The 26,894-nt window shown below is 41.0% G+C and overlaps 1 protein-coding gene across 1 annotated transcript in view; it reads right to left on the bottom strand.

The window, feature by feature from the left end:
- Window positions 1-26,494, bottom strand: part of mcf2lb (mcf.2 cell line derived transforming sequence-like b) — a 30,322-nt gene extending 3,828 nt beyond the window's left edge. The window contains 28 exon segments of the mRNA XM_063888327.1: window positions 403-423; window positions 426-494; window positions 746-852; window positions 967-1,033; window positions 1,205-1,283; window positions 1,776-1,868; window positions 1,984-2,205; window positions 2,920-3,045; window positions 3,130-3,222; window positions 3,316-3,408; window positions 3,496-3,565; window positions 3,681-3,796; window positions 3,874-3,940; window positions 4,072-4,157; window positions 4,254-4,315; window positions 4,832-4,991; window positions 5,394-5,585; window positions 5,676-5,867; window positions 6,692-6,811; window positions 6,913-7,027; window positions 7,713-7,837; window positions 7,950-8,099; window positions 8,485-8,601; window positions 8,777-8,896; window positions 13,472-13,562; window positions 17,061-17,175; window positions 18,405-18,488; window positions 25,916-26,494. Of these exon segments, the coding sequence (XP_063744397.1) occupies window positions 403-423; window positions 426-494; window positions 746-852; window positions 967-1,033; window positions 1,205-1,283; window positions 1,776-1,868; window positions 1,984-2,205; window positions 2,920-3,045; window positions 3,130-3,222; window positions 3,316-3,408; window positions 3,496-3,565; window positions 3,681-3,796; window positions 3,874-3,940; window positions 4,072-4,157; window positions 4,254-4,315; window positions 4,832-4,991; window positions 5,394-5,585; window positions 5,676-5,867; window positions 6,692-6,811; window positions 6,913-7,027; window positions 7,713-7,837; window positions 7,950-8,099; window positions 8,485-8,601; window positions 8,777-8,896; window positions 13,472-13,562; window positions 17,061-17,175; window positions 18,405-18,488; window positions 25,916-26,423 (3,460 nt within the window). The 5' untranslated portion in view covers window positions 26,424-26,494.
- Window positions 26,495-26,894: the final 400 nt, after the last annotated feature.

Genomic DNA, 26,894 nt, shown 5'->3' with positions numbered 1-26,894 from the left:
ATTATAAATATTAGTCAGATAAAATAGATAAATATTCAAGAGGCCTAAAACAAATTTCTCTTTGAAATTCTGTTATTTCAAAAATAACTTTTTAACCTAAATGCACAAATATTATTACCAAGCCTATATGAAAGATGATTCAGATATGTAATTGAATTGAATTGCTAGTTTTATATACTACTATGAGTATATTTATATCTATTGCTGGACCCTTTTCTTTTTTTATGCAATTCTGCACCTTTCCAACCATAAAGTGCAAAAAACAATACCTATTGTACATTTCTTTTATAGTGGATTTAAAAAAAGGGGTTGGCTAGTTAAGTACGAGATAGAACTAGATGTGCACACTTCCAAAAAGCAGAAGATGATGTGACATGTTGGATATGTGTTTGTCTTTATTACCTTTCTGAGCTTTGAGGTTACGAAGCCCTGTAAAGTAAAGCGCTTTTTAGCCACAGCAGCTCTGTCTGAGGTCGGGCTTGTCACAGCCTCATCTGATCCGAGGAATAAGACAGGACAGACAAAAGAAGAAAGCAAGACTGTGAGTTTAGCGAGTACAGAGGAAGAAAAGGGAATAAAGATATAAGATGTTATATGATTCAGTGGAAAATAAAGAAGACCGCAAAGACATGGGTTAATCACAAAGAGGCACACAGTTTCTACAAGACAAGTTCTACAAATGCTAGTAAATTTGTTAAGTAGTAAAAATAAATAATTGTTTTCGCTCTCTAATTGGCTGTCTCACCTTTTCCTGTAGGCTTTGGTGAAGAGGAGCAGTTCGCATCCAGGCTGCAGGGCTCAGCTTTCTTCTCCTCTCCCCTCTTTAAGCTCTTCTGACCGGACTTGAATGGACTGTTTGGGGGGACAGAAGTGGAGCATAAGAAGTCAGATTGCTCCTGATCAGCTGCTGATTCATTTTAAAAAGGGCCGTCTATAATCAATCTTAGAATAAAAAGACAGACTTACCTGAGATTTACTGATCCACTGAGAGCAGGAGACTGGAGAACCTGATCTGGTGCCCTCTGCTGGCTCGCTGTGAAACACAAATAGGGAGGACAACGACTTCAATAACATCCGTTATGCAACACTTTCTTTCATAGTCATTACTGCAAGGGTGCAGGTGTTTCAGTTTCTGGTTGAACTGGGAAACCAGTGTGAAGATTTCATTTCGAAAAAGTTTTTAGAGAACCTCCTCTCTCTGTACCTCTGCACGCTTCCAGCTGGGTTGTCAGGACCTTCCTGATCTCGTTCACCCAGGTGGTTTTTACTTCAGCTGTCGGAGCCTGAAACAGGAAGGTAAATAATTCAAATAAATCATCTATAGAAAAGCTCAGTGTATTGTGGAGGACGATATCCACATGCATGCGTGTTGGTCAAAGACTGAGCATTTGTACTTCAAGGAGAAATCCTGTCATTTTATCATTTTCAACAAATTCCATAAAATAAAACCAAAACCCAGTAATATGTTCCTCCCTCCTTCCTAGTCATTTTTTATTTTCAGAAGGTTAAACAATTTTTTAAACAGTATGGCAATAAAATAGCACTGTTGTTTCTAGAAATTGTTTTTAAATCAACAGTACATTTGGCTTCAACTTTAGCCTTTTTGCGGAACCAGGATGTAGATGAGGGACTGAATAAACTCTATAGCACAGAGGTTTAATCAGGCTTGGACTACAAAGGCAGTACTTATTAGTTTCATTAATTTCATAGGATTTATTTACAAAAAGAATAAAATACAGATAAAAAACAACGTTAATCTTTATACGTCACCGTACCTGAACGATGTACACCTCTTCTCTGGAGTTGCACCAGATTTCAAACTTCTTGTTGTCTCCCTTTGCATTCTCAGTAATTCCAACAGCACTCATCTGTGAGAATATATCAACAAATCAATACAAATGCATGTTATAGAAATACAAATATGGTAAATGGCAGTATAAGAGACAAACGCAGCAACACGCTTGCAGCCGAACAGGTGCTCACATTGAGGGATTGTTTGAAGCTGTACGAGGGGGCTTTCTCGTAGCCCTCCCCGTTCTCCTCCCTCCTCTTGCAGAAGAGCAGCGTCTTCTCGTGGAGGAACAGGTGCCTCTGCATCGGCTTGAAACGAGCCAAATCCTTGACCTTGGCGTGACCTTTCTTGTGCTCCGTCCACACGCTGAACGAGCCCTGCATCAGCAGCTTACCCAGCTCACTCATGTTCCCCTGGGAGAGAGAGAGGCTGTTGGACAGAGCACAATGACCGCCGACTGCTCTTGGACTGAAATACTGTTCAGAGGCCATGATTAGATTTTAAACTCAATCTCTGCTCCATTTAACGCATCTGTTTTCTGTCCAGATATGAACCAGTGACGGACTGTGTGTTTACTGGCACTTTACCAGTGAACACCAAAGGCACTGTACATGGTTTTTAATAAACTGAATTGAATTGTTGACTTAGCATGTTTGTTTATTATTCAAACTAAACTTGAACAGTTCATTTTGTATTTTTATGCATTTAAATGAACAAAGGTTGTTGTTGAACTTAATGTTTCTCCTTCCCTTTTCACGGGAACGATCAGTTAACCGTCTAGTTTTTTTGTGCCATCTGGAGGGTGACTAACCTGAAAACACATCTTTGTTTTTTAAATTGTAATTAAGTTCAATTCTTGTTCCCTTTTTCATAATTTGTGTTTTTCGTCTCCTTCTTTTCTTTCCTTTTTCTATCCCCCTTTCTTAGTTGGGTTTTGCCTTTTTAAAATGGCAGAGACAACCTTGCAAGAATTCCAATGTGCTCGGCACGAACATCACACTTCACCACAGATCAGCGTGGCTTTCACTGCTTCATATTTAAATGCTACTCTCAGCATGTCTCTGTGTCTTCCACTTTGTGCCAGCGATCTATTCAAAGCTTTGTTCTGTGCGTCTTTAACGTCTCACCTCATATCCTGTGATGGCGATGAGGTGCATGGAGTCGTTGACGGCCTTCAGGATGCCGAGGATGGAGGTGAGTGCCGCCTGCAGGTCATCCGCCCCCTCACAGCTCTTACTGTACTTCAGCATTTCCTGAGGTCAGAAACAGTAAACATTCAACTCATTGCAATGATTGAAGAGCAGAACATCTCACTGTAAGACTCAGATAGATCTTACCTTCAGGAGCAGCTGATATTTGGTTATCCTCTGAACAGGCTTCAGCAGGTAGGAATCCAAGCCGAGTTTATGCTCCAGCTTCTTCTGACACTCCTGAGGGAAATATACAAAGACAATAATTGTATTAAATAAAACAAAGCAAGCAAATACCTACTCTAAAATCCTGACGGTGCTGACTGAGCTCACCTGGAAGAAGGCACAGTCTGAGCACTGCCTCCACAGGCTCTCAGAGCGGGGCTTGTTGTGGCAGTATTTCTCATAGATCTGCAGGTCTGTCATCTGGAGGAAGGCAGTGAGGACATTTGTATTCAAGCATCAGCACTGTTTGGTTCACATTTCTGGGCTGTAATCCCATAATTCACTCACCCTTTCTAAGAAACATCTTCCAACCAACTCTGGGCAGTCAGTGTACTGCTCCAACTCCCTCAGAAACGTCCTAGAAAAAGAACGAGAGAAAATAGAGGTGATAATAAGTCAATAAAAGGTTGATTAGCTTTTATGGCTAAGAGTATGTAAGTATCATTGATGACAGGCAGATGGCGCTCCTTCACCTCTTGTGGAAGTGGTAGATTTCTGTCATGTTGCCAAACAGAACATCCTTTTTGTTCTGCAAAGGAGTGGGGATGAGGGGGGCCATGGCTGCATTATCCATCTCAGAGGCATATCCCTGAAGCACACAGGAACAAAGTATTAACACGAGCAAAACACAGAGAAGAAGGAGCATTTTGTGGAGAGAATAAACACCTGTAATACACAGAGCAGCTCCTCAACGTAGGCTCTCTCAGTTTCCAGCAGCTCGTTCATAACGTGCCTGTAGAAATGAAGAGAAAAAGGAGGATTTGACTCAGAAAAATGGATGCAGGAGTCTGTAGCTAACCGTCACAGAGTCCATCTGCTGTGTAATTTGATTACAGATGAAAGGACGGCGGCTGCTCCCCTCACCTCCTGAGCACGGCCAGGTTCTCCTCCTCCTCCGACAGAGAGGCATGTCTGCTGTTGCCGTCTCCGTTCTGCAGCTGGCCGTTTTCCTGGGGAAAAAAAAAACATTGAGTTACCGTGACAAGAGACAGACAATACAAACGGCAGAGATAGACAGCGTGTAGACAGGACAATACCACACTCACTTTTTCACAGTTGCTCTCAGAGTCTGTCTCGGAGCACCTCTTCTCCTGCTGAGCTCTGTGTGCTGTGGAAGGGAAGAGGAAAAACAGTCAGAATAAATATAGAGAAATAATGGTTGGTTTTCACTTCAATGTAAAATGTAAGACACTTCATGCTTGGTAGTATAAAAACACAGGCTGTAATATGTTTTTAAGTGTCACATATTGTAGAAATGTTGGTTAAATATCAAGTATTTGAACTGTTTTTACACTAAAATTAGAACAGTTAAGTGAGGAAACTGGAATAAGTCAAATAAAGATATTATTGCATTTTTGTTGTGTCTTATGGGAAATCACCTGAATATAAAACATGAAACAATACGGGATCTGTAGCAAACAGCATAGTCTTGATTTGGCCAAAATTGTTGTGAAACACAACGTTAACATTTTGAGGTTTTGGTGATGCAATAGTCTTAACCCATGTATTATATTACAGCTTATATTGACATACATTTTAAATGAATATTCAAATATCTCAATATGACTAATATAGCCCTTAATTCTTGTTGACTTGAAGACTGTTGTCACGTGTGAAGACTGACCGGGTGAGTTCAGAGGGGATTTGATGAAGGCCTCTGGTCTGGGGGCCACCGGCTGCACCGGCCTGGTCTGTTTGGCTGCGAGCTTCTTCAGGCTGACCCTCCTCTTGTCAAACATCTCCTGCATGGACGTCTGCTTCTGGAACACCTTCTCCACTTGGTCCTGATGCACAGAAGGTTATGAGAGGAGAGTCAATAAGGACATCTGCTACACATTTTTTTGTTCTGATAGAATACCATTTAATTAAACTTGGGATATGGTTTTATTTTAATTTGAGATATTCAATATAACAATATCTTTCAGTCATCTTATCAGATAATTGAAAAAGCACAAGAGAAAATTTCATCCTTTAATAAAAATGAAATCGAATCGGGTAACATCTGGCAAAAATCATACGAAACTGATGTGACACAGACGATTATAATACAAGTATAAAAATAACTACTATATTAATAATTACGAGACATTTTACACATGCTTTCAATAATTAACCAAAAGATTCACAATCCGATCGACAGAAACAGAGTGATGTTTATTAAAGGTATCTTTATTTGGTCGTCCTACTTTGAACTGCGGGTTCAGCACCGCCTCGAACTCGGTCCAGATGGTGCCGAGTTCCGTCAGTTGGTTCTGGCCTGCGTCGTCAAGGTAACGCTCCAGCTCCTTCAGGGCTAGCTCCGCCCCCTCGTGTGATTGACACTTGTCCACAGGCTGAGACGCCAGCATGTAAATACCATCATCAACCCATTTAGAAGCCTGAGGAGGAGATCAGAAGAAATAAGAATCAGATAAAGTAACGACACCGAAAAAGACAGAAAAACTAAACCGTGCGTGTTCAGTTCTTACTCTCTCCAAACTGCGGTGCAGCTCCATGGCTTTGAGGAGGTGTTCCTTATTGACCCTCAGGCTGCTGCTCACGTTCTCACTGATCGTTCTGAGCTCGCTGCATTTGGGCTGAATCGAGTCCTCGGCGTAGTGCGAGTTCTGGATCAGCTCATCTCCCTGACGGGCCAACGACGCAGCTCTGTCCAGCCCTTCCTGTGGACCAATGTGGAGTCAAATTCTTCAAATTATTATAATTTTTCACTAAATCCTATATAAATATTTCATTCAGTTGTCCAACACTGGTTGTGGTGAATATTTTGTAGCTTTAACATATTGAGCTGCAAAGACCTTTGAATGCACTTTCCAATGGCATCTAAAATGCAAGCAAATATTCAAGTCAAACCAAAAACAATGAAGGCCTTTTGCCCCTAGATGGCAGCATACAGCAAGAATATGTGATGGCAAATCAGGATCAGCTGTAATATTCTCAGTATTTCAATTCTACTACAAAACTAGGCCATAATCAGTCCCTGAAATTGATATAAGATTGAAAACATTTCAAAATGTCTTTTAAGTAAACAAAGAGGATTAAACAGACTTTGAAGATGTCACATGAGAACGCATAATGGCATATGTCATTTATTATATCTGTTGCTATCCTGTATTTACAACCTATGTTTTGTATATTTAAACCTTCTTTATTTTAGTTTTAAATTTATGTATATGTCAACACCGTAGTCTAAAGGAAACAGCTTTTCAACCCTCTAAATGTCCTGTAAATATGGCAGCTTTGACAATAAAGTTGACTTTGATTTAACTTAAATGCTTTCTTAGTTCGTGTGAAAGAGGTCAGACCTTTTTTGAGAACCTTGTATATGTATAAGGAGTTTAAAAATGTGATCAAAATAAACAAATGATGTTTTAACCCTGACTGGCTCCCTTTTATCCCTCTAACAAACAAACCCACCTTAGAGAAAATATCACTCATCTATTCATGGCAAACAAAGCTTTGATTGTGAGGGGCGGGTGTCACTTACACAGACTCTCTCCTCATACGTGGTGAGTTCACAGAAGATGTGTTCGGCGTGGGCCGGGCTGATCCCCACCTCAGAGAAGGTTGTGAGTTTCTCAGACACCTGATCCAGCAGAGCCCTGACCTGCAGCAGCAGAACCACAGTCAGGGTTCAGGTTCAAACGGGATCATGTGGACTCTGTTCGAGTCTTTCACCGACGGTTTAACATGAGCTAACGGCCTCACCTCTCTGTAGTTGTGCTCAAAGTGGCGCAGTTGGAGACACTGCTCCAGTTTGGTTTGATGCCTCACCCAGAAATCATCGAAAGCCCGTTCTGTCTCGTCGAGCTGGGACAACAGCCTGAAAGAGAGTGGACACGGATTGTTAAAAAACAGGCAGTATAATTGCACTGTAAAATGTTCTTGTATGTGTCTTTCTCTACTTCTTTCCTCATATTACATTTGTTAGTATACTATCTTATTTTGCCTTTTGTCTGGACTGTCACCTTTCCTTTTACATCCTACATTTCGCAAATAAAGCACCGTGATTCCTAATATAAGAACAAAATCAGTGGCGGGAGGTATGACGATGCAGTGGGGATACTGAGTGAGGCATTTGGATATCCTTTGTGTTGGTGTGTGAATGGTAAGTAAAGCTAATGCACATAGAAATGGGACCGGTTGCCTTCAGTGTTGCTTGAAAATACTGAACTGACTGACCTCAAAGCAAACTGCCTTGCCAACCATTATTACAGCTTCACTGATGGCAGAGCTGGGACGACAGGAGGCAAATCACATGCTTTCAAAACAACAAACAATCAAAAAAGTATTCTGGGTGTATGCTTTGTTGCATGGATGATTCAGAGTAAGCATAACCGTGGTGATTGAAGAACATGTGTGCTATACTAGAACAGTGAATAAGAAAAGACATTGTTAGACACTCAAACTAAGAGACTTTTATGGCAAGCTCCTAAATTAATTCCTAAGTTCCCTGCAAGTTTGTTAGCAGTCATCCTACAGCGACATGTATACCCAGTGGTTCTCACCTTTGCACTGTAGCCAGGTTCTCCAGTTCATCCTGGTTCATGTTGTGGTCGGGGTCTCGCACCACCGGCTCATTGATGCTCTCCAGCAGCCTGCGACCCTGACCCAGAGCCACACACAGATCCCCCTACAGACACACACAGGCAGATGCTGAGATGTTATCCTAAACACATAACTTACAAACATACCCAATATATTGTTTACCCGGGAATAATGTTTGTGTATGTTGACGGTGTTACCTTCATTTTGTCTTTCTTGTTGGTGTGTGTGCTCAGCAGGACGGTTGTGGCCTGAATTTCATTGGGGAGTTCCGTTTCAGCCAGCTCGGTCCCAAACGACTGCAGGATCTGTGCTGTTTTCTTTACCATCAAAGCAAAGCCTTCAATAGCCTGAAACAAACAGGACACACACAGGGTTATCAGCAGGCACCATCTCTATATGGAAATCCAGAAAATGTCATTTTAACATTCACATGATGCTTATAAATAATGCTTTGTAGAAGTGTTACAGTAGTTTAATGCCGTGGCAGTTCTTGGTTTCTTTTAGCACTTTTAACAGAGGGTAACATAGTAAAGGAGTCATGTTTTGAGGATGTAACTTGTGTTTGTATTATTATAAACTGTTGACATAAATGCAAAAAAGGTAGCTAGAGCATCTCAAATCAAACGTTGTTTTTTACCATTACCATGCCTTTATTTCACCTCATGCATTAATGTATCTCTCACTCAGAGACCTTGTATTGTGCTACACAGTAATGTTGACTAGAGTACATACGGTGCGGTGAGAGATCCACTTCTCGTGGCAGTACTCCTGCGTTCCTCCGAGCTCCAGGGTCAGCTGGGAGCGGTCGATGTAGGTGTGCAGCTCAGTGATTGAGCTCAGCATGATCACCTGAAACAGACAATGATTACACATATCAATTGATCAATCCTAACAAGCTTTTAATTTGAAATAAAAAGGACTTGGATAAATTCCACTATATAATAATCACATGACCGGCCAAGTCATGGAGGAAAGAACAAGTCGCTGGGGCAGTGTTTCTGGAGGGGGGATTGACTGTACGCACCGGCACCTTCATTTTGAACTCATCCTTGTTGAACTTGAAGAGGATGTCTGAGAGCGTTCGCTGCAGGAGGGCGGTGGGCCTCAGAACCAGAACCAGCTGGAGGTTCCCTGGGAAGGAGCCCTGCGACGAGAGAGAGGACGGAGACTGAGACTTTAATTTACAGAGCAGACAGCATTCCCTGAACCCTGAGTCCATTAAACATCACACTTCAGCAGGAGAGTCTCTGTTGACAGCCTGCACTTCCTTTATACGACTCCCTGCCTTTGTATCCCCTGTGAAAACCCTCACTCAAACACATTAAAGCACGTGCGTGGAGTGTGTTGAGAACAAGAGAAAGGGAAAGACGTGGGGGATGTCGGACACCATCCTGTGGCAGGGACATTAATCTTTATGTCCCAGATGCTTCAGCATGAATAATGAGGCAGACACTAACTCATACATGTGTGCAGCCTCACGTATTCAGGGTTTTCTGCCATCGTTGAGATACGGTACCCACATTTTTAAAGTTTGTACTTCTATTTTGGGTTTCTGCCGGGACATGTTTACACACTTTAATGTTACCTGCATTCACCTTTCTGTTTGAAATGGTCGTTTTTAGTGGCTGTTTCTTTAAGCCACCATAAAAAGGCCCATTTTTGGTTAATCTAAGATATAAATTGAAGGATTTGAAAGATTGAGATAAAAAAATGGTGCGCTTTCACAAAGGAAGTTCTCGAGCCCTGGGGAAAGACACTCACATCCAGAGCAGTATTTTCTAATGATGCATGTGACAAAAGGGGAGCCAAATCGGAATGGATTGTTCCAGGTTTTCTGACCTAAGCTGCCTACAAAAAAGGGATCGAGTTCTTTTCGTTCACCGTTTGTGGTTAGGTACACACTCTAAAACCCAAGTGTGTGTGCACGACACTGAGGAAGTGATTTTTTAAATAATATATACCCTTGAATTTGGAACAAGTAGAGTGTTCTTTGCTAACACACATACTCAGCATAAAGCAAAGATATCCAACCTAAGCAGAAAAAAGATTTACTAGATGCTGTCGATACATCTTTTTCATATTTATCACATTACGTAGCTACCACCCACTCCGCTCAGCCAGGAGACTCAATAAAAAGCTAACTAAAATGTCATGATTGACACCGACTGACAAAATAAGTACTGCCGTGGAAGCAGTCGGATGATGGCTGAGTTTGGACACTGATCTCCTCGCCTGAAGCTCTGCGATTGTTAATGCTGCTTTAATTAGCTAATGACCTAAACGGCTGCTTCGCCTGATTGGCTGCCCTTCCCGAGTGAGTTGGGGAATGCAGGTCTAAGCAGAAATGACATCGTTTATAAAAACCACAAGGGAAAGGCAGTGTTAATGGGATTAATAAATCAATGCTGGGTTTGTCCTGGTTGACCTGCCAAAACCAGGAGGAAAAGTCACCAACCATCTGGAGGAATGAAAATATTGTGGGGCATACGACTGATTTTATAACATGGTAGCAGGTTATACCATAAAACAAAGAGCTGTTATATATATAGATGTTAATGGGGTTAAACATGCTGTGCAGCTCAGAATAAGTCTGGCAAGGGTTTATATTTGACTAATAGTCAACAAATCCCATTAAAAGATCCACATTTAAAACTGTGCAACCATAGCCAAAGCCATTAAAAAGGTTATTCCTAATTGGCATTTTGGAAAACTATTCAAAAACATTCATGAGCAACATTGCTGAACTGGGTCATTTGAGCCTTAATCACTGTGGACATGTTCACTAGTTTATTTTGAGTCCATCGAACAAACAATGTCCTGGTTTGATACCTTACTTGTATAAAAAAACGACTCTAGATAGAAGAAGATTTATGTCTTTGGTAAGAATGAATGGTTTTAAGGCAACACACAGGGTAGAAAAGGCTAAAGTAATGACAGATGCACAAAATAAATGTGTTTTTTCTATCTTCTTATGGTGTTTTTTGACAATAGAAACTCTATATTAAGTCTCCAGCTTTAACCTTTAAATGTATGTTGCAGCTCCTAACTATTCAACCGTGCAGCCTGGGTCTGTGGTCGCTGGCAGTCAAGGTCATGGTCTACTTGTTCTTTGTTCTTTACTTGTCTACGTGCATCAGTCTGCCATTGACTCACACACACACAGCCTAAGAAAAAAAGCCAGATACATGACAGGGGAGAATGGTTTGCTTTAGGATTGACAATAACTCAGCAGACTTAATTAGGCTCGGTCTGCAGACACACTTTCTGTCTGTCATCAGATCAAACTCAGTCATGCACGACGACAGACAGCTTTTCCTCGAAACACACTGACCCACATTCACACTAGCAGATGTATACACAAGTGTGCTCAAATACAGACACACAAGAAGACAAAGGGGGAATCCATTGACAGCGTAAATATACAATATACTGGCTTATCCTGTCTCCCTCTCACAGAGCAAACACAACATGTAAACACTGACTGAATAACCTGGCAGAGTGAATACATCAGAGTGTGATCTGAATTCAATGTGAACTGGTCTCCGCTTTGGGGCTGCAACTAACATTCAATCATTTTGATTCATCAGCAGATTTTATTCTAGATTAATTCATATTTTGTCTATAAAATGTCCGAAAATAGTAGAGAAATCCGTCTCTCCTTTCCAAAGTTATGTCTAATTCTGTCAGTTTATTACCCAAAAATGCAGTGTACTATGATATTCTAGAGAGAAAGCCAGGATATTTTAAGCCTAAATCATAATTGTTGTGCCATTTTTGCATAAAATGTTTAGACAATTATAATACCTTGCAATTGTATTCTAGTTGTCAATTGGTTGAAGCTCTACTCACAATATGAACATCACAATATACGCTACTACGGATAAAGAAGTGCCAGTTTCAATCATCGTCTCTTTAGCAGCATGGTTGAGTCACCCTAACAGGACATTATTGCAGAGATGACTGAACGCTGCCTATTAGCAGCTTGTCAGCCAGTCATAGTCCCCCTTGTGGGATTAATAAAGCTTGATTTATTTTGAAATGAGCGATGTGGTCTCCCATGTCTCTCGAGACCACACGTGGTGATATTCATCTCTCATTCTCTCTCAGACATTTCATTTTCTCGTATTTCCCTCTCTGCGTTGACATATTGCTGTGCTGTGCTCCAGCGTTAATGAGAGATCTGTCTGAAGCAAACGCTCCCCTGCTTCCTGTATATCAACAACAATAAACATTCATGTACTGCAGCGGCAGGAAATAAAGGTTAATGCTGACATAAAAGAGGGGGGTCAAAAATCATGTTGACTGCCCCAAAAAGCAATATATCGCAATGAGTGTAATTCTCCCCCACACACGGTTTATGGACTCCCAGAGGAGAAGAGTGGGACATTGATATGATGCTCCACTACTGCATTTTATACAGCTACAACAAAATCACACGACTAGTATCAGTTCTGTGTCTCAAAACAAGGTGTGATGAAGCATTAGGGAGCCATGAACGAGGTGATAGGAAAACATCAATGTGCAAATGACAGTTATACAACAGCTTCTCTTACTGCAGGAGCAAGGAACTGATAAGAGAGTAACATAAAGTAAAATCACACAGGGAAGTCTTAAACCAGGCTCAATAAGAGGCGCCCATAACATCAGTCTCTATGTTACTTTCATCTTTAGTATATGGTATGTAGCCATGTTGGAGTGCCCTTGTACTTGTGCATATGACGATAAATCCTTTAAATCTGTCTCAATTTAGTTTTGGCTTCTTGTGAATGAATGAATGAACGAACAACAGATAAATCTCCTCCTACTGTTTCTCTTTTTTGGCATGTTTATTTGTCACAGTAACTATGGAAACACATGGCAGGCCGTGATGGCGATGGGATGAAGTTCAAGGATGAGGTTGGCTCATATCAACCCCCCAGGGCGGGGGTGATATTAGCGTTGGAGCTGTGAGAGGGAGAGAGATGGAGATGCTCCAACACCTTCCTCTGGGCTGACTAACCCCCCCCCCCCCTCTTCCTGTGGGTGAGGGTGAAGGACCAGCACCTCTAAAAAAGGGCTTTTTCTCTCAAACACAGAGACAAAGAAACTACAGGTGAATAGGGTAAGGATTTCAAAGAAACTTCCCTGGTTGATTACATATTTAAAGATGATATTTTTTGTATTGGAAGTTTTGTTCATGTGAAAATGAGACATAATCTTAATAAATCCTTAGACTATAGACGGGAATAAAAACATATAGTTTGATTTATGTACGTCTCAAATATTTTTGAGAAAACAGCATTTAAAGACATGTATGGTTAAATATTATCTTTACTGACCTATTGCTCCTGTGGGCATTGTCCACAGTATAGATGTATTACATGTCTAATATATGTAATATGCAATGTAAAGCACTTTGATAACTTGTAAACGAGTTAAAATAAATGCAATTCATTATTATTATTAATAATAATACATATTTTTACTTTTCTGAAATATTATGTTTTAATTTTAAGCTTTTTGGTAAATTTAGAGATCTTTAGAAACAATCATGAGCAAGTTAAAGTAAAAAATAAACACCTTGAATTAGTATTTTGATGTTTCCTTTCCATTATTCTGAAAGAGACTCGTTACGGTAGCACAACCCTCAAAATTGACTAGTGCCTGTAGTGTTCCTCATTAACAATACAAACAGGAAGTAGGTGCTGGGCCACATGTACACACACAAAGAGAGACTTACTGCGATTCGTAGCAGGGTCCCCTTGACAGCTGCCCATCGGTCTTGCCGGCGATCAATAACCAGAATGAAACCCACGCCCGTCGAAGACAAACTAAAACACACAAAGAAGCAAAGAACATGGTCAAGACAAATCCAACAGTGGTCTATTATACCGAGCTACATGGTGAGCAGATCTTTATACAACAGCACGATGAATGGGGTGAGGAGTCAACTTTTAACTCACACTTACAAAGAACAAGTAAATCACACACTGCCGCAGAGACAGCCTGTGCAGCAGAGACTTTAACGGACAGAAAAGTAGTTATTCCTCAGGAAATCTAAGAGATTGAAGGAGAAAAAATACATCCATTTGCACAGTGAGACCGTGGAGAAGTGAAGTGCTCGTTCACAGCTTCTTGTTTTGTGATGCTGCTCTTTATCTTCTTAGACAGCTGGTGCAGTCTATAAAAAGAGATGCGTTGAAGTACCTCCAGATTTCTTGGCCATCAGTTCTCTCCCTGCACCCCCCCCCCCCCCCCCCTCTGGTCCCAGGAGAGAGGAGGGCTGAGCTTTACACAACACCAACAATCAATGACAACAGCATGTGCAGCTCACCTGCAGACTCCCCAGTTAAAGACATGCTGCACTCACAGCACAAGTGCACATGGGCATCACTGTCATATATAACAATAATCCAGTAATCCTCAAGTTTTTGCTTTCAGGTCCATCATTCTGCACAAACAGAGGGGCAGCAGATCAAGAAGCGCAGTCCTTGAGACGATAAAACCAAAATAAAACCACGGATCTCAGGATGTGTCTCAGAGGTAGATCCAGTGTGCAGTGCTGTTTGAATTGGAGGGAGCCAAATCCCCCCCCCCCGCCCCCCGCAAACACTGCATCTATCAGCCGTCCAATCAGACACCGGGAGCTGCTAAAGCACAAGCCTATTGCACTGATGAGCGTATCTAGAAGCCAGTCAGCAGATCTTTTCAGATGTGGGGGGAGGGGCAGGCTCGAAGTGAGGCCACTGTAAGCTTTTATTAATAAGATACAGACTGTTATCCATTTCTGCTTCTTTCCTTTCCTTTCCAGTAACATACTTCATTTCAGTGTGGCCTATCCTTCTGTCTGCTTTCATCTTTTCCTTCCTCACCTTTTTCTTCGCTCAGTCATCCACACAGACACTCTCAGCCACTCAAAGCACAAACTGCTTTACATCTCAGACGCAGAGGAGGAAGAGGAGGAGGAGGAGGAGGAGGAGGAGGAGGAGGACAGAGGGCGAGTGGGACAAGAGCTTTTACTGCCTTCAAGACATTTACGCCTGCTGAGATGAGAGGATGGTTTATGGTGAACAGAGCACCTGAGGCTGAAGAAAATAAAAATCAGAAGAACACGATGAAACGAGTCTCTGATATTAATGCTGAAAGGAAAATGCCCAAAGAGGCGTATCATGTCTGTCAGATGTCTTACTATTGCTTGTGTCCAATTGGATTTTTGAAAAGTGTCAATTCCACGATAATATAAAAGAATATTCTGTTGTTTTTAATTAAATGTATTTATTTGTATTTATTGACAACAAAGAAACAAAAAAAAAACAAAATAAAAATGAATATATTATAAATACGGAAATCTAAACTCATGTATTTTAAGTTAAATTAATTACAATTAGTATCAGCTTTTTTTATTTTCAGGAAACATTTAATCATTTTTTGGTCTTTAAATGTGAGAAAATAGTTCAAATCACCATCCTGTCAAGTTGGAATTGTATACAATTGGTTTAATATACGTTTAGTTTGCATGCAGAACAATGAGTATACCGAGTATAGCTATCATATTGTGTAAACTGTTTAATTCAAATATTCATCGAGACCGTCTGGTGGTGTTTCTGCTGCACATGCATGAGTGTCCTGGTAATAATTGGATTCCTCGGGACAAAGTGTTAAGCTGTGAGTTTTGGAGAAGGTTAGTGGCGATGCAGCGATGAGGGGGAATTTGCTGCATGAATACATTTGCAGAGGTAGCAACACACATGTTCCTGCAGTCTGACTGATCAATAAAAGAGCAATGGTATGTCAAATTAAAAAACAGATTAAATAAATAAGCCATGAGTGCAGAATCTGTACCAAATCTGGGATAATAATACAGTTAATAAATAATATGAAAACAAGCATGCACTACAAGGTCATGATGAAACTATGTCTGCGGTTATTACTGATCTAACGGTATTTGCTTCAGCAGCAGCTGTTCCCTGCTGTGTCTCCTATTGGGAGTCGGTCCCTCAGGTAGCTGCAGCCATCTGTACTCAGAACACATCGGGGCTCAACGCCATCTCAGCCCTGCGGACGACCTTCCTTCACATGACTGGAAACCTCAAGGCTCAGATCACGAAGAGGTCAAGTTAGAGACTTATGATAAATACCTGCTAGACTGTTAGCTAGTTTTGAGCTCGGATTTCCAAAAAAGATGTTTAAATATAATCAAGTTGACAAAATACACCCTGAAAATGTAAAACCTGGCCTGAGTTAGGTTCCTGATTATGCTTAATAAAGCTGGATATGTCCTAATACTCTTTTGATCAGAAGTGATTCAAGTTTCAGTGTATTGGTTGAAGTAAGTGATATAAAAAGGCTTTGTTGTTAAATGTTTTAAAGACCTGCAAACATGTCAACCTTAATTTAGACACATGTTAGTCTAAACAGGTTTAATGTGAATTCAACACACACCCAAGAGCACACACACTTTAGGACACAGCTCTGCTCAGCTGTCTGTATGCATAATTCAAATTCAATTGCTGCAGTCTCTATTTTTAAGCACTTCTTTGCCATTCTGGGAATGACGAAAGAAGGGTGTGACCACTAGAGGGAGGGATAAAACATGACAACACAGGACTAAATAGCGAAGTTAAAATCTAAAAAAATATGAAACTGGCGAGAAGAATGGGACGGGGGATGGTTTTCTTGAGGAATAGTTAAAGAAAGGGATGGTTTGTACATTTCCCCTCCCCCCATGTCACGTCTGGTCTGCCCTGTGTACAGAGACAGTCTGCAGAGGACTGATAAAGACCCTGGATGATTAATTGGCCGTCTTATTATTAAAAGGAATCACTCTACCCCTAAATACATCTATGCAATACACTCACCGTCTCATCCACTGCACAAAGTCTCTGCAGCCTAAACCTTTGAGCAGTACAACTGTTACAGGAGCCACTGCCACCTACTGGCAGACATCATAACCAAAAGCATCTCCAGGAACAACATCTGTATCTCTATTGCCTCTCTCCAAGTCATTTATGTACATCCAATGTATTTTCAGTTCAAATGACCTGCACGTCTTTAAAGTTTACAACCAGAAAAGTCACTTCTACTTTTATTAATTAATGTCTAAAGTATATATTTAATTATGGCTGTTGGTAGCAGTTTGACTATAAACCCAAGCACTTTCATCCGCAGTGCTGCAGCATCAACTGGGAGGATATGAAACAAAACAAAAAAAGGATAGGAAATGTATAAATAGAAAAACCAGCGATGATACAAGAGGTACGGACAGGTTTGTGGTTAATGCAACAAACTCAGATTTGTGTGTGTGAGATTCGCTCAGTGACGGACTTTACCTGGGCACGCTGGTCAGGTAGGTCAGCACGTTGTGAAACTCTCCGTCCGTGATCTCTCCGAACGCAGGGAACTCTGGGAACACAATGACGGGGCTTCCATTATCCCCTCTTCCTCCTAGAAAAATAAAAAACAGAGGAACATTGATATCTTCTGCATGAAAACGTGAAATTACAGCAGAATGTTTTGTGAATATATCCTGGAGGATGATGCACATCAGCTCAAAATATATGACAGTATAATTAATGAGGCAAAGATAAAACCATTTGAACTGATAATAACTCTCATGCTGTCAGTCGCCGTGTCAGGGGCTTTGTAAATCAATCCGCAGAGGAAAAGGTCTCTTGATTTATTACAGTAGGAATAAAAGGGAATAATCACTGAGTCAAAGAAGCTGTGGCCACATGGGGGCGCTGATGCTAGAGCTGTATTGTTTATGGCTGGAGACTGAACAGAGAGAAAACGTACCATATGAAAAGGATTTCATCTTAAACGCCTCTTTATTAAAGCAAACAAAAGAAGCTTGTTTGTTTGAGATACTCCGATACAGATGGATTTCTCATTTTAAAATATTGAGGATTAAAAACAAACTCTCAGGTGAAATGACAGAAAAGGATCTTAAGAAAAAGGATTTTAAAACCGATCTAACAAAGATGGAATTCAAAAAATACGCCTGTTTGTTTCACAATCAAAGGTGATAACGTAAACATGTTCAATCTCACGTCCGACACACACAAACACGCTCTGTGTGTGGGACAGCTGCTCTGTCAGCGCATGTGTCTGGAATATAAATCTGTCAGCCTTTTTCTTCTCTCATCGCTATAGCAACAGCAAGTGCATGGTCATGGTTTCAGCGTCTGCTCGGATGTTTGTCTGCAAAATGGTTTCCCTGAGTCTGCGGCAGCCACAAGGTCAGCTCAGACACACACAGAGCTTTTAAAGTACTGTAGGACAGGATCATAAAGTGGGACTAATGTCTGGCTGTGAAAGACGCCTCAAATGTCTGGGAACAAAACACCTTTTCTTTCTAAGTTGGATACATAAAAAGGCATGGAGAGGAATATTAGAGAACAGTAGGAAGACAGGCAAACGGCGAAGAGGAAAAGGAGGAAGGTGATATTTGAATAGCAAAGCATAGCTGCCAGGAGCAAACAGTTCACAATAACTATGCAAATATCAAGCGGAGAGGTTCAACATAAATGATTCCTCAGGTGGCAGAGATGACACATGATTAATGCTGTGTGCTAATTAAGAAATAACATGACAGACAGCAGCTGAGATGGGAAACACACATCCCCCATCGCCCACACAGACATGTCAGACAGAAAGATATAAATAAGGTTCACCTGAAAGGATGGCAAACTTCTTCTTGAGGTCGGGGGTGATGTCAGCAGCTCGGAGGGGACTGCTGTCCAGCTGCATGATCTCATCTGGAGAAAAACAGAGAGAGGCTAATATTAGTGACATCAGAGCTGGATATGAACAGGGGTCAATGTGCGATGCGGATTACTATTATGTCCATTATTGATTTATCTGCCAGATGTTTTATAGGTTCTAAGTTTGGTTGATACGTCTGAAAATAGTGAAAACAATCCATCCCGCTCTGTAAAGTCCAGGGGGATATCTTTATATACGTTGTTTCATCCTTCCCAAGCCTAGATATTCAGTTTATAATGAAATAAAAGAGAGAAGAAAAGAAATATGAATAATTAAAAAGTAAAATTACTTTTCAAATGATTTTATTTGATATATTTTGTATTAATTGGTTTACTTTTTATGGCTAACTAAATGTATTATTATTTTAGTTAGCAGTAATTGTTCTGTCGACTAATTGTTGTAGCTCCAGTCTGTTTAAGTTTGTTTATTCTGGTACTCTCAACTCAACTTATAAAGGCAATATAAAGATCTGCTTTGCCATTCATTAGACAAACTAAATAAAAAGGTGAGTTGTGATAAGTTGGGACTTGCATACAGTATTGATAAATGAACAGGCCTCACTGGTCCCCTCACTCCCCTTTCAGCAGCTCCCCCTAAGTCTCCCCTTCATGAGGATTAAAATAATCAGATTTTAGGTTCACTGCCCTAGTAGGAGATGGAGATGGTATTAGAAGTCCAGCTCTCAGACTGTATGCCTTTGTAATACAAAGCACAAAGAGAGACATTTAGTCAGACTAAATGAACGTGGAATAAAGTAGGTTACAGTGAAAAACAGCTGTCTCTGCCAGCTGCTGAGCCTCATGAATATTCAGAAAACATAAACAGCCTTCCTACAATACAAAGCTGATTTAAATATGAGGAACTGCTCAGTTTAGTTTGCTGAATGAAATTGGGCAACATTTCAACTTGAAATGAGATCTGAGCAGCGAGGGGCAACACAGATCAATACAGGACCATTGGCAGTACAGTTATTTGCGTATGTGTTTACATCTGTGGGGTATATACAGTGTACTTGAGCTTAAAATATCAAATAAGCACCTCAAAACACATGTTTCTCACTGGATCACTGCCGAACCTAAAATACATCAACAAAACACATGTGAAAAGGCTCTTTAAATCCCTACAGACAACATCATCTGCTTCGTGTGTCTTTGAACTGAACCGCCCTCCGTGAGCAGTTTAAAACAGAGACGTCACAGCGAGAGCCCTGAGGGAAATGAAAGATAACCTCATTGTGGTCAGATACTGTCGTGAGAAGCAGCTGTAAAGGTAAAGCAGTTTTCAGTATCAATCCTTGGGGCATTTTGGTGAGCAAACGTTTGTGCGAAGATGCCTCGTGTCACGACAACCTGACAAACAATTCCTCGGTAACAGGCCACATCTGCCCAGCGGATGTTCAAACATGCTTCAAATGTTATATCCAGCCAAAAGTAGCCCTGTCATTAAAGCTAAAAGAACACATATAGTTTAGAGTCATAAAAACATGAAGCGTGGCCTCTTCAGCTTTTCATTACTTTTCCGTTTTCTGAACAAAAGCACTTCCACTCCACCAAAATGCCCAGGGCTGGAGAGCTTTCGGTTTTCCAGTATGCCTATTTAAGCATCTGCATAATTGAATTCGATGTACTTCAGTTGAAATGCATAAAAATACAGGTGGAAATGGTCGAGGAACAACAACATTGCAGGGTCATCCAGGGACTAGAAAAGCCAGGGGATTACAGGAAGGGAGTGTCTCGCAGTGACAGACAAGATCCTGTAAACGTGCAACGGTACAGTTAAGACAGGTAAGGCAAAGTAGTAGAGGAGGACAATATTGACTTTCCATCCCAGCCTTACTTTATTTGCTCGGTTTCCCTTTGGCAAATTATATAGATAAACAACACGACATTCCCACGCTGGGAAATGTGATCTGTATGGATTAAAGGTTTCCGTAGTTTTTTTATATGCAGCGCTCATAACCTTTAGTGTTCACCGTGTATTATTTCTGTATGTTAATTCAGAGCAAGTGCTAACATCCTCCCACTTTATTTTATAATTACAAAAAAGCCCCTTTACAAAGATGTTTCTGTCCTTCTGATAAGTGTACAGTTTATAAATAACGTAGATTTAACAAGTCTCAAGGACATAAAGAACCACACTGACGGACATAGATGAATCATACAAAAATATGATTAAAAGAAACCATAATAATAAATATAAGTTCATAAAATAAAACATTTAAAGAATACATTCTTATAAATGTGCAGCTTTGTCATATCAACAAGTCCGATATCAGCAGACTGAACACACATGCAGACTGGAGCGCCAGTGGCTACACATTCTGATTGCACTCATTGAGCGAGGTCAGAATATTACTATTTATGAATTTATGGCGATAGTACATTTAAGAACATTTGGCTAGCACTAAAGAGAGCAAGTTTTTTCGTAAGCAACGTTGCTTTTTCTACAAAACGCCAAAAGAAAGCAGTATGGTGAAATATCTGGATATGGTGCTTCAGATAGGTCTCACTTTCTACAGATATACGAAACACGAAAATGTTTGGTTAAAAATCCTCTTAGAAAAAATAAATCCCACAATCATTATATTTTATTTTTCTGTTGCCAACACGCTCATTCACATTCATATCGTGATTGCTGATCAGTCAAATACATTTTTTTCCCCAAATCGTGTGCCTCTACTTCAAAGCTAGACAGTCACCAAAAACGTGCTGAATTTAAGAGCAAGCTCACCAACCTCCACATCGAGATTGTGACACGGTCTGTGTCATTGTCCTCGGATTGGCTGAGATATTTCACGTCATTAAACTCTTTAAAAAGGCACAAAATTAGATAAAAATAATTCAGGAAATACTACTTTTCCATCCTTCATACTTCTAATTAGGATAATATAACTTGTCTTAGGTTTAAATTTGATAAATACACCGTGCAACTTTACCTGTTTGACACCACACCTGCACTGTGACACCAGGCGAACCCGTCCGCACTTAATCTGGTCTCATATTAACAGCAGATCAATCCATCTCTGAGTATCACTCAATATCCATTATCGTTATGGCTGCTGTTCCCGTCTTTGTACTTTATGTTATTATGACTGAATGTCTCTTCACAGGCACAGCCCTTTACTCTATACCCTCCCCTGACTCCAGTTTAAACAAACCAACGACTCTCGCTGTTAACTCTTTGTTTGGCAACAAGGCCTATCAGGTGACTCGGCCTCAGGGTGTTAGTACTCTGACATTCATTGCCTGCTTTCCATCTATCTCGCTCTTTCTTTTACACACAAGCACAACACACACACAAACTGCTTGAGGACAGGATTCATTCATGTGTGTCTCTCTTGCGATGGCCATTTCAATCCCCAAACCTTTTTTTTCTGTGAGACCAGCTGGTGCCATGTCTGTTGTGTCAAAACAGCATCAATCAAAGGTTTTAGCTGCTCAGGGGACTTAAAGGACCACACCAGTGTCTTAGCCAGTGTAAGCCCATTTACTACTGTACACTTCAACTTTCTGACACCTTGCATTACTGTGAGAGCATGCCATATGATGTTAGACTGTACCTAAACCCCCATTACACTTCAAGATGGTTGCACAATACTCACATTAAGTAGCATTACATTGAATGAGTAGGATTTGTCAGTTTTGATTTGTAAACAACATTGAAATTGGCTCTTCCTCCCCGGCTCAAAGAGGGTTATGGTGCACGCCAGCGGCTGAAAGCTAACCTGGGATTCACTCTCCACTTGGAAGGAGCTTTGTCCGGTTGGCGTCTTGACTCTCTGTATTTGCGTTTTCCCATTTTCTTATCTTCCTTTTGGATGCGTGCTTACAATCTGGCACCTGGTCAGTGCATTTTATAGAGCTTGAACCGCAGAAATGAAAAGGATAAAACTAAATACAGGCAGAGAGCATGTCTTTCTACACATACTTTTAGGGAGAGGGATTCTTTTTGTGTACATATAGCTTTAGCAGATCTACTGGAGGGGCATTGGGTCATTGGCGGGGGGGGGGGGGGGGGGGGGGGGCTTGCTTGCTTGCTTTTGTGACATTAAAAACTCTTTAGAAACTTCAAACTCAGCGTCAATTATAGTCGATTGTGACAGATCGAGAATATGCTTCACAGCTGGTAGGAGGGGCATCAATGACCGCTAGGGGGGGCACGGCCCTCGAATGCCCCCCCTTAGCGCCGGCACTGAGCTTTATAGCAAAAATAGTACTCACTGTGCCTTTGCATTAGGCAAATGCATTTTATTCAAAGCAACTTCTAAAAAGTGTATTTATAGGAACAATGTCATGCAAAATAGGAAGTGGAAATGGGAAATTGTAAGTGGTTACTAGGAAACGAATGTGGAACAAGTCTGTAACTACCTGATATTGGGTGGACTGTTAATGGATAGCTGCTGAAATACCCAGAGTACAGCAATATATTACAATATAAGCAGTAGATCATGATGAGTTAATAGAGAACGTTTATTCATGAGCATGTCTATAGTAACTGATCTCTGGCTCTTTAAGTTAATGGTATCACTAAACAGCAGCCCATCCCTGAAATAAAAGGAGCTCAGAGACTTCACAACAACACCGCCTCACCTCTTTGCAGCTTCTGCTCACTGAAGCAGGTGGTTTTAAATCCTCTCAGTTTGAGGGCACAGATTACCCTTTTTCTACCACGTCAAGGAACACAGACACACACTGACATCGTAAATGGTAAATACACACAGGCTGATAATCAAGTTGGATAAAAATCTTGTTAACTAATCGAGACCTGAAGTGCTAATTCAATTTCAACTGGAGTTGCTTATGTTTATTATATGGCAAATGGTTCATCTATAATAAATGAAGCCTACCTGTTGCTCGAAAAGCATCATTGATTGTGCAACCTCATGCACTGTGCCAGTTTTTATTATAAGGTTTTACTTGAGAAACATTATTTGACGTTTGGTCGGTTTTATTATTGAGACCTATGGGTAATAATTCAACTGACTCCATCTGTTTCAGTTAACAGATATTGACCATGGACAACTGTTTGACTGATATTGGATGCTACTTGAGACCGTTTCCGATTCTTCTTTTCTTTCAATTTAACCTCAAGCAAGGGCGTGTGCACCAGAACAAAAACAAGTGTGAATGAGACTTGATAAATGACCAGCATATCTTTGATGTTGCCATGTTAATAACGGCCACTAACAGCCTGAGGACACTGAACTGCAACTGTCTAGCCATCTGCAGAGCGCTCACATGCTGCTCATGGATTCAAGTTCACACAGAAACCCATCAGTTTCCACTTTTTGACTCAGCCACACCTTGCCCCCAGCAACTCCCACACATATCAAACCCACCCCCCACCCAGGTCAGCAATAGCTGCACTTTGTTTCCAGAGAAAGGCTATTCTGTTACAGAAAATCCCCTCGTGGAAGAAGGAGGATTCGAGTTTCAGTCACTTTTTACAGTTCATTTTTGGTCACTTTTCTGTGTCTGTTCTCGCAGTAGTAAACATTTGTGAACAGCGCCTCTGGCCTTTAGAAAGACGGAGGAAGAGGCAGATACTAATGTTTTTCCAAGATAAGAAAAGAGACAATGAAAATACTGAAGTGTCTTCTCCAATCAGCAGGTATCGATGATGTCACAAAAATCAGGAATGTTAAAAATATGCATATTATCAATGCACTATTGTCCAGGAGGTTCCTATATGAAACTCAACCTGTGGATATTGATACAAACATGCTACTTCCTCCCACCAAGGAGGGAAGTAGCGCAAAAGGACTCCCATGACTTTGGGTGTTTAAATCACTCGTATGTTTCTGCATGTTTTTACCTTGCAGTAAAGACGAAAAATGAAATCGTGACCTTTTTTTTCTGCAGTACAAACTACAATAACTGGATCAAAGCACACTTTTCAGTAACTCTGTTATTGGGAAAATTCACGTCACGGACAAACACTCACATTATTCCAACATTCCCTACATACACGCACGTAAACACACACACACACACCACCCGCTGGTTGAGAAGTTAATGTTCTTTGAAAGGCTTAACGGTGGGGATTAGTGTCCACTCACGCTTACGTTTGTGGGCGACGAGTCAAACGTTAGTGGGTCACAGTCACACACCTGGACCGCCTGCCTCTACTGACACAGATTACACTGGACTTCAGCAGAAGCCAGAAACGTTGGGTGCATCAGGCCCAAAAGAGTCATAACTGTTTAAACCGTGGAGCCAGCTTTTAATTAGTTTGGTCCATTAAGAAATAACTTCTTCAACGAAAGTTTATAATCTAAAGGAATTCAGATAATATCCTGTACTCGGGGTAATGGACAGGTCAGAGTTTGCGGGGGAAAAGGACAGGGGGACAGAACGGTCTCCAACAAACAGAGAGATGGGGGAGGGCAGCAAGTGGGAGTAAGGGGCTTACATTCATGGTCATGGAGGGGGATGACAACAACAAAGCAGTAAATAGGACTGAGCAGTGACAGTTGATGCTTATAATATCAGGGGTGAGAGGGTTCACATGAGGGTTAAAAGGGCCAATGGTTAAGACAGTGGGTTATCAATGGTACAGCGGGATTTGGTTTGTAATCAGGAAAAAACAAACTGTAGATAAGTTGAAAGACAGCAATCATCCTGTAGATAGTAAATGAAAAAACAAATAAATCCCTCCAAAAAGATATGTATATCTAAAGGACAAACAAGAGACTTTTTTTCACCTAATCCAAACCTGTTCAACAGAAACACATTGCTCTATCTTAATATTATACATAGGGTTGCACTCTACAGAAATGCTAAGTTGACTAACACGATTTTATCTACTTATTAATTAGTTGAGTTATCTAACAGAACTGTCAAACCCATGTTTCTCAGAAGTGATCATGCAAAAGCACCACTTTAATTATTGTGTTTACCACAGATGTGCTTTTCTTGTAAATGTCGTTCAAATCTTGATAAGAACAAATCATCTTATCAACTAATAGTCTGATGCCCTGAATGCGTTACTCTTGAACATCGAAATGCCCGCAAGATCCCCACATGCGTACCCACACCGTGACAAAGATGGACACTGAGCACCGTTGATTTACAGAGTCTATGAGTTCTTCCAGTTCTTCCAGCTTTTTAAAAAGTGAGAACAAACAAGACATTTAAGAGAAAAAAAAAGACCCGGGTGAAACTGCACAGTGACGATTTCAGTGATGAAAAAGAAAGCAGATACTACGTTTCCCAATCCTTACTCTAGCTGAGAACAAGTGCACGGGGCAGGTGAACACAAACAGAAGCGCAGGTACACAATGTCGGTAAAGATAACAGAACCAAATATTGGGTTCAATATAAAACATGGACTGTAAATAAAGGATGGTGAAAGAAAGACTACGTCATTGACAGTGTGCCACAGCAACAGAAGAGATAAGAGAAAGACCTTTGACACCTACCACACAGCCAGTGGCAGCAGCGAGAAAATCTGTAGTATCTTTCCACCTCCTCCAGACAGATGCGTACGTGACCCCCACCCTCCTCTAGTGGCAACAAATACACATCCAGCGACCCCTCCATCTCCTCTTCTTTCAACGCTTCATTCTGATCATCAATCTCTTCTCTTTTCTCTGCTTCAGGCCCTTCATTCTCCGTTGACCCTGAATCAGCCTCCGTCTCACCTTCCTCTGAAGTTTGACTTCCTCCATCTCTTTCTGGACTTCCCTCTTTTTGCTCATAGCTTTTTAACACATCTGTGTGTCCTGTAGTTACAATCCAGTCCAACTCTATTTCTAAAGGTTCAGCTGAGCCTACACTCACAGATAAACTTCTATCCACTTTGATGCCAATCCCAGAGTCTTCATCAACATCTTCTTCGATCGAGAAGCTTGAATCTTCTCTCTTCTCTCCCCCCATCCTGCTGTCCGAGTCTACGTCTTTCTCACTATTCTTCTGCGACACTTCCATGCAGCTTTGCAAAAAAAAGGTATCACTGTCACTACTTCCCTCTCATTCTGACTCCACCTGTCAGCAGATTCAGCCTGCCGCTCTGTCAGGCTGCAGGTGCTCTACAGCCTGCAGGATGTCACTCACTAACCGTGTGGACTTCCTACTGCAACCTCAGGTTACCTTCCCTGCAGACAAAAGCTACAGTGTAGCACTCAACCCCACCTTCCTTGTTCACCAAGCGACCCTTTCCCCTCCTCTAAAAAAAGACAATTACCTGACCCCTCCCGCTTGAATAGCAATGTCTCCAACCTGTGAATGAATGACTGAGTTTCACCTAAAACAAAAACCTAGTTTTGACAATAAGAGAGAAACAGGAAAAAGTAAAGCATGCTAAGTTCTGTCATGTGTCAAAACTGCAGCTCCCAGTCCTGCAGCGCTCATTTACCTAGACCAACAAAACACTCGCTCATAGCCTGCCTTATCTCAGAA

The sequence above is a fragment of the Eleginops maclovinus genome, chromosome 7 (assembly GCF_036324505.1).
Source record: "Eleginops maclovinus isolate JMC-PN-2008 ecotype Puerto Natales chromosome 7, JC_Emac_rtc_rv5, whole genome shotgun sequence".
Lineage (NCBI taxonomy): Eukaryota > Metazoa > Chordata > Actinopteri > Perciformes > Eleginopidae > Eleginops > Eleginops maclovinus.
This window is presented reverse-complemented; position numbering and strand designations above follow the sequence as displayed.